Genomic DNA, 14,975 nt, shown 5'->3' with positions numbered 1-14,975 from the left:
GCACTTACCTCTTATCTCTCTGTTAACTTGTATTTTGAGTAACACTTTCTATCAATGCCATGTCCATAAGAATTCTTATACTGTGATTATAAAGCATTCTAAACATGGTGCTATATATACACACTCTAGCCATGTTTATTATGCATTATGAATGCTTTAGGAAGTTCTCATCTATAATGCACTATAAGTACCTTTATAAAGAGTACAAAGCATCCTTAATGCTTATACTGACCATTATAATGCATTATGAATGTATTTATAGTGCATTATAGATGAGAGCTTCATTAGAGCTTATGAAGTGTTATAATCAACACTTTAATGCCCTATGACTGTCAATAGAAAGTGCTCTACTGCTTTATTAATCCTTATACCGACCATTACAGTACATTATAGATGACAGGCTTAAGTGTTACCGGATTTTGGATTCAGGGATTCACAGTACATATTACACTATTAAGGCTACTGTAAACTGTTGCAATCACACACGATCCAGCTACCCAGAATATTGGAGTTTTTTCTCACGTTCTTCCTTGGCCACCGTGAGCTGATACCCGCTCTGTGTCCTACACAGTCCTCCCTGGTCACTTTACAGAAGGCTATAGCCGGACTGGTGGTCATGTCAGAGGAGATGGAACGCATCTACCACAGCTTCCTGAAGAACCAGGTGCCGGCCCATTGGGCCAGTGCTGCGTATCCCTCCTTGAAGCCCCTGGGCAGCTGGGTGAAGGACCTCACCCTCAGGACGTCCTTCATGCATGTGAGACACTTTTGCCTCTCAGTCTACGTCCCCTGACGCTCCAATGATGGTTAACTTTTCCTCACTCTCCTTTTGATTATTGTTTTGCCAACGAACTAACAAATTGCCACTGCATCACTATCAGACTTATCTAAACCCCCCCCCCCCACTAATCACCTATCTTCATCGTCGGTGACCTTAAACGGCTGTGACTGACACATGACATCCGCAAACAGGAATCACTCACACTCACACTCACACTCACACTCACATTCACATTCACACTCACACTCACACTCACACTCACACTCACACTCACATTCACACTCACACTCAAGGAGAACCAACATAGCTCTGCCTCATTCCGGTTCCCCCTTTTAAATCCCCTGACACAGGTGAGCCAAATCGCCCCATTAATCATACCCTGTCCTCCCAAGTCAACTCTAATTACCTCACTGTGCCAAGACAGCAAAGCCAGTCCCTCGTGGCATGTCTGCGTTCACATCACAAGCCTCATTGTTCAATTCCGATTTTTTTTTGCTCAGATCAGAGTCAGCTACCCTGTATCTAACTGTAACGTTAATGCGTCTGTCCTCCGAAACATGTATGCGCGTGTGTGTAGGCAAAAAAATAACGCATCAATTCCCATCTGACTTTTGCCGTTTGTCGCATGGCCATGAACTGGATACATATTTGATATAGGACCACATATGACAGTGACTCAGATCTGGATTTGAAAAAGTTGCCCACACAGCCCGGAAAACATCAGACCTGCGTCACATTCAGGGACAAAATCAGATTGGCTTCACTTCAGCTTTCTAATGTGAACTTCTAAAATGAACTTCTCTTCATATGGTTCTCGTTGAAAAGGTGGGAGGCAGGTCAGCAGAGAGAAGGAAGAAAAATTGTCTGCCTTATAAATTGGGACAGGTGTAATTTGGCGAGTGAAATCTTTCATCATTTGCCCTTTTCAAAATTTTCAAAATAGAAAAAAATTGTTTTGCACTCGACGCATTTAACTCAGGAATATTGTGACAAATTTGCACAAAATCTACATCTCCTGAAAGGTTTCTTTCTTCTACGCATATTCCAAATTCAGCTATCTTGGAAAAAACCCTCCATCTAAGGTGTAAAAATGGCAATAACTCCCTGATGGTACGACCTGCAGAGGTGAAGCCTTGGTGCTCGAAAGCTCTCTCAATACCTGAAAACTTTCCCGTTGGGTCCCTGTTAAAGTTTCAATTCCCCATTTTTTAATGAATTTTTGAAACCAGCAGTTCTTAAAAAATAAAGTGAGACTTTCTTGTGAGAAGCATGGCCCTGCGGGTTTCCTTCGCAGGGGAGAAACCCTGCTTAACATGCTCCCTCTCTCACACACACACTATAATATTATTTTCTTTGTTGAGGTCTTAAAAAATGTATTTTAAAGTATTGAATTTGATTTTAAAATCCGAGCAGCAACCTTGCAGGAGTGTGTTCTGTTTATTAATGGTCTTATAGATCTCGTCTACGGTGCATTAATCCTTGAAGAGAAAATTCCATTTGTTTGTCTTTGTTAGAGAAAGAATGTGGGAGAAAACAGAGAGGAGCAGCTGTGAATTTATTATTTGTTAAACAGCTTTGTGCTTCCCACAGTTTCCCTTGGGGAATACATGAAAGAACTGCCTCAGCTTCTGATGTTCATTGTGATGCTCGCGTTTATGTCTACAAGACCAAGCACTTAGCTGGAGGAGCAGAGCAGTGCGGTCCCACTGCCCTCCAGGAGAAGTTAGCATGCATATGTACCGCTGTGCTGCAGCCTGCTCGGTCTCCTGAATGAACCTGAAGCTGTCGTTCCCAGTGGCCGGCCTAACGAACGGTGCCGCTGCCCTCCAGGAGAAGTTAGCATGCATATGTACCGCTGTGCTGCAGCCTGCTTGGTCTCCTGAATGAAGCTGAAGCTGTCGTTCCCAGTGGGCGGCCTAGCGAACGGTGTCGCTGTTTGTGTGCCCACAGTCTGCATGCGCATCCACAGCTACTTTGATATAATGAACGATGATGTTGATGCACAGTTGGCACAGGCGATAAACAAGGTCAAGATTTCAGGAGATGTACCTTCTTTATATTATTTTATTTTTCTGCAATTGATCCTTTACAACAGAGCTGGCCAAGCCCCCTCCTACAGATCAACCACACTGCAGAGCTTAGCTGCGGTCCTTATTTAACACAACTGACACAGATAAACAGACTCTTCAGTGACATCTTCAAGGACCTGATTGTCTGTATCAGCTATGCAGAGGTGGATAGTTCAGGTCCAGAAAGTAAAAGTCCAGACCAAGATTTCGTTATAACCAACCAGTTGAGCATAAAGAGTCACAGTCACAGAGTCACAGTCACAGAGTCACAGTCACAGAGTGCTCATCTGCTTGGCTGGAACAAAGTCTTGGTCTGGATTTTTCCTTTCTGGACCTGAACTATCTACCTCTGCAGGCGTGTTAGATCAGGGCGGCACCTACGCTCTGCTGGGTGGTAGATCTGCAGGAGGAGGGTTAGGCAGCTCTGCTTTACAAAGTCAATCTGTATCTGATCCATACAAAGTGATGCATGACAATAAAGTATGAAAACGTATCCTGCGTTGTTCTCTGGCTCCTTTCAGAGCTGGATTACTCGAGGACCGCCCAAGTCATTCTGGATATCCGGTTTCTTTTTTCCTCAAGGTTTTTTGACAGGTAGGAGGAGGTCTGTGCTCAGGTTGTTAAAGAAACAACTTCAGAAAAACATTTTGTACAAAAGATTGTACAAACTGTTTTTCATTTTAATATCGCTGCCACAAATTGCAGGCATATTGCAAAACCACGCCAGGGCGTATAACCTCCCAATCGACGAGCTCAGTTTTCAGTTCAACGTGATCCCTGTGTACCGCGACCAGTGCGAGGTCAGTGAGGCTCTGAAGATGCTGCCGTTGGGTAGCGAGCTGGACATGGACACAGAGGTGAGTCAGTCATAGTGTGTTGCATATCCACAAGGCAAATGACAGGCGCTAATCTGCGGCTACCTGGGACCACGCTGTTCTGGGTTTACAGTACATTATCCATCATAAATTATAGGCACTAAAATAGGCACTATTTGGTGTGGATTACTTATCCATACGCTAGCAAGTACTGCCAGAAATGGATTCAAAGACCCTTAATTTGCATGCTAAATACTAGTAATTCAAGCATAATTTGGGTTGGAAGCATCAGCATCAACACTGCATGTTTCTCACCCGAAAAGTTGGTTGTTTTTGTCATACCTTAATAACCGCAGAGCCTGCTGGAGCAGATAGAGTGTGTTCTGAATTTCATTTTGTTTTAATGATTTGCTCCTCACTCTAATCCATTAATGGTTTATTTGCTGTCAGTGGCTGTGTAAAAATAATTTAGCTCATGTGGAAGGTGGATTTTTATAAGTAGAGAGAAATGGGTAAAATGAAAGGTAAGTCATGGTTTGTGTAGCCATTATGTGTCCCTCCACCTGGCAGGCAGAATGCAAGCAAGACTTGAAGGGTTTACAAAGAAAATGACATCTGCTCTCTGTTTGCAAGCGTAATAAAAAGGCAAAACCAAATGTTATGTTCAGGACTCGATAGCTAATGTAGGTGGTTGGCTTTTTGTCTTTCTTAGTATGACTTTCGGTAGAATGCTTGTGAAAACAATATGGTCATATATCGGTGTTGTCACAACCATCTGTACCCCACCTCTAGCTTCCCACTCCTAAAGACGGAGTTCTGGTCCACGGAATATTCATGGACGCCAGTCGCTGGGATGACGAAAACATGGTGATGGAAGATGCTTTGCCAGGGGTGGTAAACCCTTTCCTTCCCGTGGTTCACTTTGAGCCTCAACAGAATTACGTACCAGACCCATCCCTTTACCACGCACCCCTCTACAAGACCTCGGCCAGGGCGGGCACTCTGTCGACCACTGGTACCATACATGTTTAGTTTTAAGCCCAGTTTTATCTTACACTTCTGGTTGAATCTTTGTTGCAAATAGTCATGATTAATTCGTGATTTTTCCGCAGGACACTCAACAAACTTTGTGCTGACGTTGATGCTTCCCTCCAATCGACCCAGTGACTACTGGGTCACCAAAGCCTCGGCCTTACTCTGTCAACTCAGCAACTGATTCAGTCAGAGCTCTTCCCGTAGCCAGAAGCGTGTCCCAATCCTCCTCTTGGCCTGTCTTCCTGTGCACTGCGTCTGCGCTCATTTCTTGCTGGAATTCTTTATTTGTATCACCCAGCTTTAATTTAGCACGGCTGTGAAAGTTATGGTTTTTAGTTTCTGGCAGACAGTTGCTGTTAGTGTAGTGAACATAGGTTGAGCCGTTTTAGCGGGATTAGCGGGTTTCTTTAGCCATCGATTACAGTTCGCAGGGAAATAGAACTGTGGGTAAAAGAGGGAGATCCTTTAAAATGAATATGTATTTCACATCGCCTATATATTTAGGTAACTCTTTAGTGGAGGAAGCTGTATGGACTCCCTGTTGCTGTCTGTCGGCAGCGCGGGTTGATGTGGAAGCCGAAGCTCAGATGGAACAGAACCGCGAGCTCAGGTTCAAAGACTTGGCCCTCAGCTGTTCAGGAAAGACGCATGACGTGTTTCTCTTAGTCTCTCTCACACCGACATCATCAGGGAAGCCTGAGATGCTTGTTGACATCAGGGCATATTGCCACCATCTGATGAAAACCATGTGTGTCCACTTTCTGCAGATTGTGACTTTTTACTATACGTGGAACACACCCATTGTCCACTGTCGGCTGATAGTGTTTACATCTAATTAACCAATGAAAAGATGTTTAACAAAGTCAAATATGTAACTAGCATTTATGTTTGTACTAGTTAACATTTGTATCCATGATGGTCGTTTGTACGTATTAATTTATATGGCTATTTTTAACAACCTAGATATCTAGCTAACTAACATTATTATTAATTGTGAACATAAAGTGAAATCAGTTTTGTTGACACCGACATATTTGCCTTGTTAACAATCCACATTAATCCATTTAAAACATTAAACCATTCTTTGACAGCTATGTAAAGACAGGTTTCTATTTTTGTGTAAAGGGTGTCTTGTTACGTTGTTTTGCTTTTCTTGTAAAATAGTGTCTGCCCTTTTCTCACGCTCCTGAAATGATGGATTTTTGGAGATACGTGTTTTTCATTGGACACGAACAATACGAAAAACATCAGAGTAGGGTGATGCACGACACTTTGTGTCGAGAAGGTTGTGCATCTCAGTGCTGACGCTTCAAGGATGAGTGTAGGCGGGTGTTAGCGCCCTAGCAGCTGTCTGCTCCCCCCCCCCCTCCCCGGCAAGCCATTGTCATTAGCTGCAACACACTCAACTTTTAACATTATCATGATCGAGGGATGAAAGATGACGCAGCGCTTTGACATCAGTCAAATGTGTGGCGTAGGTGGGTGGTAAGCAGCACAGAGACTGGCAGACCATGAAACGTTAATGCTGCCTATTCAACACATTCATCCACCTGAAGAGAGGATGCCTCATTAAAATCGGTTACTAAAGGGAAACACTGAGGCGTAAGAGATGGGTAGATAGGGGGCAGGAAGACAGGGAAACTTGGGCGGAAAAAAGATTACGTATACAGTATGGAAGGATACTATTCGTCCATCTATGAATCTGTCTTCTACAACCGCTTATCTAGAGTAACAGCAAAGGAAAGGTATTAAGGGCATCTAACGACGCAGGAGATACAGCAGAAAAATACATGGAGAGCAGCAGAAAATGAGTGGAGTGTGTGCAGTGAGATGTTTCTGTCTCAGCGGAGTCATAGCTGTAGTCGTGTGATCGGAAGAGCCGACGGACAGCGGGAGTGAGAGGAAAGTGAAGAATGAGATAAGAGATGAAGGGCGATCCTGCCTGCAGTCCGTATGTAAAGCCGTCCACTTTTGGTTAACCCCTTGTTCATCTCCGGGTCGCAGTGAGTCAGAGCCTTTCCCAGTACACACAGGGTTAGAGGAGATCGTTCTGGAAATTTTTGCTCCCCCCAACTCCCAGTAGGAGGCTCGCAAATGCACAGCTTTGCTTTCTATGGACTGTATGTTGGTCCCCAAGACTCGTTTTGGGAAATACTGCTATGTAGTGTATCAGTATACGGTGAACTGAACTGCATTCACATTCATGTATTGTCTGTCTGTCAATTAAACCGTAAATGCTTCATGGATTTTTCCGCTGTAGCAATTTTCAAAATTGATTTGTGGGACTGTGTTCCGTCTTAAAATAGTCATCATACAGAAATGGTCATAATTTAATTTTTAATTTTGCTAGGCATCCAAAATCTGTTCCTAGATCAGGCCTTTAAGCACTAGCAGTCATAGCAGTTATTGTCTGTTATTGTATTAACTATCTGGGACAATATTCACTGATTATGACGCTTTTTTTTAAAATATATGACTGCATTTTTGTGCACAGATGGAATAAATTGTGTTCTTGTCACACGTCAAATGCAAATTACTACAGTTCTCATGTAGTACAGTTTAGATGAATATGAATATTACAGTGAGGTCATTTCTCTACACTCGCCTTTCAAGTGTTTAGAACCTAACTTGTGCTGTGGCAGTAAAATAAACAAAGGAGAAAGTGCTCGCGTCAGCACTGTGCTCATTTCTGAACCCGGAGACCGCATTTGCGAATTTCCCACTCCCACTGTGATATTTGTTTACTCGGATTTCTGCGGCTCGGCATCGGGAAGACCCCCTGAGAATTTATTCGCAAGACGAGAAAGGTTGGGAAAATTCCCAGAAATCTCTGGGGGGAGAGGCTTAGAGCATATAACCTGAAAATGACTGAGTAGCTTAGAGTATATAAACCGAAAAGAAATGGGAAATGGCTTAGAATGTATTAACTGGAAGTCAGCTGGTTGAGTTCTTAAGTACCCAGTGACTGGATGGGAGAAGGACAGTCTTTTAAGCTAGGTTATAAAAGTCTATAAAATATATAAATGTATTGGAATTTAAAACAATATGTAGCTAGTACTTTGTATTCAGTCATATTTTTCTGCAGTGTTGGTGTCATGGGAGGGGGGGCAATCGCGGGCTATGCCCACCCTCAAAAATGCTGCCCACCAAGGACACGATCTTTTATTTTAATTGCATTTTTTAATAAAATAAAATGAAATGATGTTTATCGTAAAAGAAATATACCATGTCTTTCTCAGGCTCATGGCTATGGACCGTCTACACCCCCCCACCCCAAGAAAAAATCTTTACCATCACCAACACCCCACCCTTAAAATTCCTCCTATCATATTTGATCTGGTGTTGGCACTATTTTCTGCAAAGAGCAAAAATATTTAGGTCTCCTCCCAGAATTCCTTGACATTAAAACCTGAGCGAAGGTCTTTAAGAGAGTTTACAAGCTGATCAAGAAGAAAATTTAATTAGACTGACAATAATTTGCTCAGGCACTTGATGTGGGCGGGCTGCTCTCTCTGCTGATTAAAAGCAGGCCGTCTTCTGCAAGTTTATGAGGACCCGTCTCAACACATCTGTGTAGGAGATAGCAGGAGATTCTGGGCTAACAAAACAGCCAGTGTCAGGAGAAGACATCACGTTAGATGTATGAAGAGAGAAAACAGCCAGGGGGGGAGACTGTTCTGTATGTGTGAATGGATTTCAGAGATCATTAAATAAGGCTGGGAAGTACACAACTCTGCATTCTACTACGGCCCATAAAGTTTGCTTTGCTCTGTGTGAAGTGCGGCCATACCTTCTGATTTCAAATTAACACTTCAACCGGTATGACGTCCGTGGAAAGACTTGGAAATGATCTACAGTACATGCCTATTAGAAGAGGTGGTGATGTACAATGGGACAAGATATACAAGGTTTAATATAAGACTTAAAATATATTGTAGTGCCTGGCAGACCATGGCATCGCAGCGATGACTGCGAATGGCGAGATGGCTTATTTAGGGGAGAACAAAGCCCTTTGATTAAATCCTAAAAAGGCCTAACACAGGCACCCAATGAGCACGTAACTGAACACAGTAGGGAAACACAGGGAGGGAATTCACCTTTTACTTAGCTTCTCCTCTGCAAGTTGGCGATGAGCACATCTGGAAGTGAGCCTCCCACGTGACCGTCAGATACAGTACGCACACGGTGGGTAACTCACACACCGCTAACGACACGCCAGGATCGGACATACAAGCCAATACATATACACACAATTATTGAATATAGCAATACAACAAGTGGCTATTTACAATTGCCCGCCATCATACAATGGTCAGTATAAGCCATTATAATGCATTACATGCTTTATAATTACATATAACCAACTGGGACTTTATAACTATATGAGCTCTAATGAATCTCAGTATAAATGCAGTTTCATGCTCCCCGGTCCGCCAGAGGAGGATGGGGTCCCCTTCCGAGTCTCGGTTCCTCTCAAGGTTTCTTCCTGCTAGAGGGAGTTCTTCCTTGCCACGGTGGGGGTTCGGGCCGGTTAAAATGTAAAGTGCTTTGTGACAATGACTGTTGTTAAAAGCGCTATATAAATAAATTGAATTATGAAGGTATTTATAGTACATTATAGATAAAAGCGTCATAGAACATCCATAATGCATAATAAACATGGCTATAATGTGTTATGCCTTTTTATAGATCGTTATAGCCGTGTGTATAATACTTTATGAATGCATTATAATGCATTATACATGACTGCTTTAAGTAAAGTGTTAACTCTTTTTATTCCCTTATATCCATAAAACTCTATCAGTCAGTAAGCCATCTAGGCATGAGTAGATCATTAAATTATTATAGGACTTCACAGGGCTGCTCTTGTTACCTAGCTATGACCTTACAGACCATGCTGACCTTGGTCATTTGTTGATGCGACTCACCTCTGACCACATCACATTTAATTTATTTGAATATCATAAAAAATGAATAGCAGCGAGTTCTTTAAATGCAGACACAAGAGGAGTCTTGCTGAGACCTTAGTTTTAATCAACTTCAAATTACTCTCTTTTTTGATGTTATGGCTGGCTTGCTCTGGATGCTAAATAGATCGTTTTCGTTTCATGATTCCGAGAGAAAATTTTGGCAAAGATGTATCATTAGCCCGAACACAGTGTGTCAGCGTCCACTATCGTTATCAAAGACCTCACGCTGCGCCAAGGACGTCCAACAGTGGTGGAATGTCAAGAGATCTGGGCTCCCTACTTAAACCTCAGTGAGGCAGGAAAGGCCGCCGTCATTATGATCAGTATGGTGATGCGGCATACCTCAGGCCGACCAGAAAATGCCATGCAGTTAAGTCTGCTACAGAGCAAATTAATCAAATTAATTAGAATATGAACCTTCATGAACCAACAAACAATACAAGAACACAGAAGAAGCGTAAAGAAATTCTAATAAAGCAACGTGATTCGAAATTTTAAAGTGCTTATTCTTCTGGTCGCGTGGTGGCAGAGTGAAATCGATGACAAACAACCAAGTGAAAATAGAAAAGAGATTTATGTAACTATGAGGCATTTCAAAAATGACCCGTTTGTAGCTGGAGTATTTCGAGGTTAATAAATAAGAGTCACATCCATCATCGTTCTGTGGGGGAATTAGAGAGAATTTCAGCATTGGGGTAAATGCGCTCTCTGTCTGCTAGTGAGGCAGGGTCCCTGTACACACACTAAGGGCCTTGAGTGGAAAAGGGGTCCAGCGTGTCTCAGCCGTAAACAGGAACAGGAGGCTGACAGAGTGTCACATTCATGTTTTTTACCTAGATACTATGTCTGCGTCTCTCTTGTCAAACTGGAGGGCAGAGATTTGCACAGACAGAATGATGGAGAACCGACGATGGCTTCCCCAAAATCTTGTTGTTCGACATTCGGTTCAAGGCACCAAGATCAGCGGTAGGTCACGCGAGAACATGTGACAAAGCAAAATCGGAATATCCGGTGGGGCTTCGGGCATCAAGGTTTTGTGGCTCTTTCGCATGAATTTAATGTCTTTCCATGGACCACAGAATGTAAAGGAAACTATTTTAAACACATCTCCTGGATGTGTTTTACCTCGTATAATCAGGCAAGCATTCATTCAGGATCTTGCCTAATGCATAACACAATAACAGCACAAACCATATAAAAAATAACATATAATTCTCACCATAAAAATCATTATGGCTGCAATTTTGAAAATTACATTTTCATATTCGAGTCGTTTTTTTCTAGTTTTAGTCAACAATTTTTAGCCAATTAAATCTACAAACACATGCACACAATGAAACTACGGGTTTACTTATATTCTGATATATCGTTTTCATAGTTTGCTTTCAACTTGTAACAAAGATATTGCATAGTAATATCAATTTTAAAAATGTATTTATAAAGTGAAGTAACTGTTTCATAAGTTTAAGAGGTTTGAGAGACTGGCTGGTGATGGTTGTTCACGACGCATGGAAATCCTTGTCACAAGGCCAAACCATGGCTGTCCTTTCGCTCTCCTGGTGACATGGACACTATTTAACACCATAGAGGCGAGAAAGACAAGACACTAGTCTGGACCTTAGACTCTACTATGTCCAAATACCCAGTGAAGGACAGGACTGAAGGCAAATACAGGCCATACAGTTTTTGATTATTGTTGTCATGTGACACACTTGAAGCCATATGGTGACTGCAATAATTATCATTGGGATTTGCACGACCAACATCCTAAACAAGCAAAGAAGACAACTGGGGTCCAAAAAATCATAAATCTCCACCCACTAAGGCAGGAAGGAATGTGTCTAAGGCAGTGGGAGGTGCTTGTGGCGTCCTTCTGACCATCCAATACGTTGAGATGAGAACACCTACTGCCAAACCATGTGTAAACAGATGGGAACAACCTCGGGGAGGGAATCCCCCCATTACTGAGCTTCGCCTCTTCACGTTGGTTTGAAGAGCACATCTGAAAGTGAGCCGGCTGAAGGAATCGATCAATTGTAACCGTTTTAACTTTTTTGTACATTTATGTTTTTTAAAATAAGACAGCCAAAACTGCACAAAAATCATGCACAATCAAGACATATCATGCACATGTGTGCTTGGGTAGCTATGTAAGCAATGTGCTAGCACACTCATGCTGTGAGGATGCGTTACGGACTTATGTTAATGTTAGCTAATGTTAGAGAGCAAGGTGGATGACGGACCACCTCAGTTTGTAGTTTTGCCTGTACGAGTTACACTGTCCTTCAGTATTTGCTAGCTAGTCACAAACTCCAACACAACAGCCTTTTCCGTGTCACGCATTTTGAACACAACTAGCAAACTATTTTCGGAGTACCGTCAACTTCCTAGTCATCTAGCTACAGTAAATGTCATAACACTGCCATTGGTTACTTCATCTTGAGATCACTGCTCGATGCACTGCACCAACCGTGAATAATTGCAGTTACGTGGGGTGTACACTGAAACACTGAAAATTTGCGCAAGAAACAGAACACGTGTATTTTATTATTTGAATTTTCTATAGTGAACAATTAAAAACATTATAATAACACAATGAGATTACCTAACATGACTATACAAGCCGGAACATCATATACTGTCATATTTATGAATTTTATTGGATTTTTTTGCACATTTTTTAAATGTTTTGCCTGGTACATTTTCTAAGGAAGAAACAAATTATACACATAAAAAAAAAATGAAATCAAAGTCACTTTGCAATGAAATATCGATATCTGGACACCAGAAACACAGAGAAGAGACTCTACAGGTGATATCTGAAAGAGCAGAGCTTCACTACAACAACACAATAATTCAAAGCACAAACATAAGAACAGATATTATAATTTTTACAGTTAACAATACGAAAAATACATGTCACCTAACTGCATTTTGTACCTGAATGAAAAAGACACATTAAAAATAGCAGATATGTCTGGGGGGCTTTTGAATTAACCTGGAACTCAAAGCTACAGAGACTGTAACTCAACGTTTTCTATTTCTCACAGTATATAAGTATTTAGAATAAAAAAAAAACGCAGGATGTGGAGGTGTTGCACTGTCACTACACGGCATTTACACTACAAGGGCTGATTGACTAATTAGGGATGAGTATTTTGTCCACAATCACTTGGATTTTGAGGCATTTCTTTTACAGCTGAATAGTTTCCAAATGTGAATCTTCATCTTGAAATTCCAGATGCAAATTACTCATGATGAAAGTTACGTCATCATTTGTTTCACAGATAAATACTGAGCGTAGTATATACTCAATGCTCTACTGAGGTGTGTATATTCACTTAATGAACAATAATAAGAAACATGGTTAAAGTGCATATCACATCAATCCTTGAGAAGTACATGGATAGAAAGCTTGCCTACGCAGAAATTGTTTTGGTGTAATGTTTTCTGGTTTCATTGCCGTGAAACAGGGTTTACGATAAAGATACATGTAATTCGTTGGTTCTGTTAACCTTTAACTGCAAGTTCTTTGTCTTGCAAATTGACTAAGCCTCTGTGTCTGTGATTGGAAGATCGCTGGCTTGAGCCGGCCTCGCAGAATAGTCACATGACCCTTGAGTAAGGCCCTTAACCCCCAGCTCCATGGCGCCGCCACAAGTGGCTGCCCTTGACTGCCAAGCTCGCTCTCACCTACATGTGTGTCTGTGCGTCATGGAGAGCAAGACTGGGTAGGAGAATTTCCCCTTGGGCATCAATAAAATGTCATAAATGTGTATTATTAATATTATTATTATTATTATTATTATTATTATCATTATCAATTGACCACCAGCAAACTGAAACTCGTACCCATGGTAGAGTCTTCAGCCCAAGGCAGACGTCCATTCTGCCACTGTACAGTATGCTACCACGCCGATCTACTGCTCTTCAGCCTAGAAAAGACCACTTCCTATATTCTAAAAGCTGAAGCCCAGAAACACAAGTCATCCAAAAAACACTGAAAATGTCTTCTAGTGCAATGAAATAACAAACATTTCTCTGCACCCTGGCTTTTGTCACTCTCCTATTCCCTTCCTGCTATTTTTGTTTAAAAAACAGCTAATAGAAAACACAATTTCCCATATGTCAACTATCTAATAAACAAAATGAATAAATCTAATTTTCAATTCTAAGTATAATCACGTAATTTGGAGATATATTGAGTATGATAAGACATACTTAAAAATGTCTCCTTGCAAATTGTGTTGTGAAATGTAATTTTGAGCCTTTTGATTGGAAGGTCAAATACTTTTTTTTCCCTGTATAACTAGAAAGTGCACATGATTTGCTTACCAGATTTGGGACCATTCTGAGATAATGAATATTTGTTCGTTAATCAAAGATCATATTTGCAAAAGAGTATAATGTTTGTATTATGATCATTCATATAGACAAAATGTTTTATAAATAACAAGCTGACGATGCATCTCCAAAGCAAGTCTAAATAATTCCTCACTACAAAGCTGGTAATTAAATTAAATTTTTAATGCATCTTTGCATTTACTTATCAGCTTCCTTTCGTATCCATTAATTCTCGGCCCACTAATCCTGAGGCAGGCAGCACAGGGCAGGAGTGCACGGTGGATACACACAATGCAGGCAATTTAAAGCCACCAATTAGCCCACCTGCTTGTCACTGGGCCGCAGAAGGAATTTGGAGAACCGTGAGCACAAGGAGAACATGCAAGCTCTGACCACACAGAGTGCATGACCAGAACCCCATTTCCTGTTAAGGTGAGATCAGCATGCCACTCTGCTCACTTCCTGCAAAATGTAAAGGTGTTTGCACTTTAAACAGGAGTTTCTTTCAACCTAAACATTTATTTTAGCTGAGACGGTATTAAGCTCCGAGAGATGTATTTAAATTCTCGTTTAATTCTCCTTTCAAATTTAACGTACCTGTCAAAATAGTTGTACAATTAGTTGCTCTTTAATCAGATTTTATTTTAGAGTATTTATTCACAAGCTTATTTTTGTAAAACTGCCACCTACCAAATTATCAAGATATAAAAAACCGGGAATGTACATTTAAAAATACTTATTTACAAACGGAAGGAACACTGCAGCCAAATTCGCATTGTATTATCAACATGGTACCTTAATTCAAATGGGCTTCTCTTAACGACCATATACTTCCTTGTTTTGGTACATCCAGTGACTGCAGATCACTGGAATGCAGTGACAGGAACAAAGCTGTCATTTCCAGAAAAGCCTCATCAATGAATAAAACATTCAGACTACGTTTTCCAGAATCAGTAAGAGA

At 41.3% G+C, this 14,975-nt stretch overlaps 1 protein-coding gene across 1 annotated transcript in view; it reads left to right on the top strand.

The window, feature by feature from the left end:
• The window catches only part of dnah6 (dynein, axonemal, heavy chain 6), a 66,211-nt gene extending 60,419 nt beyond the window's left edge, over window positions 1–5,792 (top strand). Inside the window, exons 75-79 of the mRNA XM_048996552.1 lie at window positions 572–757; window positions 3,372–3,444; window positions 3,556–3,707; window positions 4,458–4,680; window positions 4,778–5,792. Coding sequence (XP_048852509.1) covers window positions 572–757; window positions 3,372–3,444; window positions 3,556–3,707; window positions 4,458–4,680; window positions 4,778–4,881 — 738 coding nt within the window. The 3' untranslated portion in view covers window positions 4,882–5,792. The remainder of the gene's footprint in view (window positions 1–571; window positions 758–3,371; window positions 3,445–3,555; window positions 3,708–4,457; window positions 4,681–4,777) is intronic.
• The last annotated feature ends 9,183 nt before the right edge of the window (window positions 5,793–14,975 follow it).

Source organism: Brienomyrus brachyistius, chromosome 25, assembly GCF_023856365.1.
Source record: "Brienomyrus brachyistius isolate T26 chromosome 25, BBRACH_0.4, whole genome shotgun sequence".
NCBI lineage: Eukaryota > Metazoa > Chordata > Actinopteri > Osteoglossiformes > Mormyridae > Brienomyrus > Brienomyrus brachyistius.
This window is presented reverse-complemented; position numbering and strand designations above follow the sequence as displayed.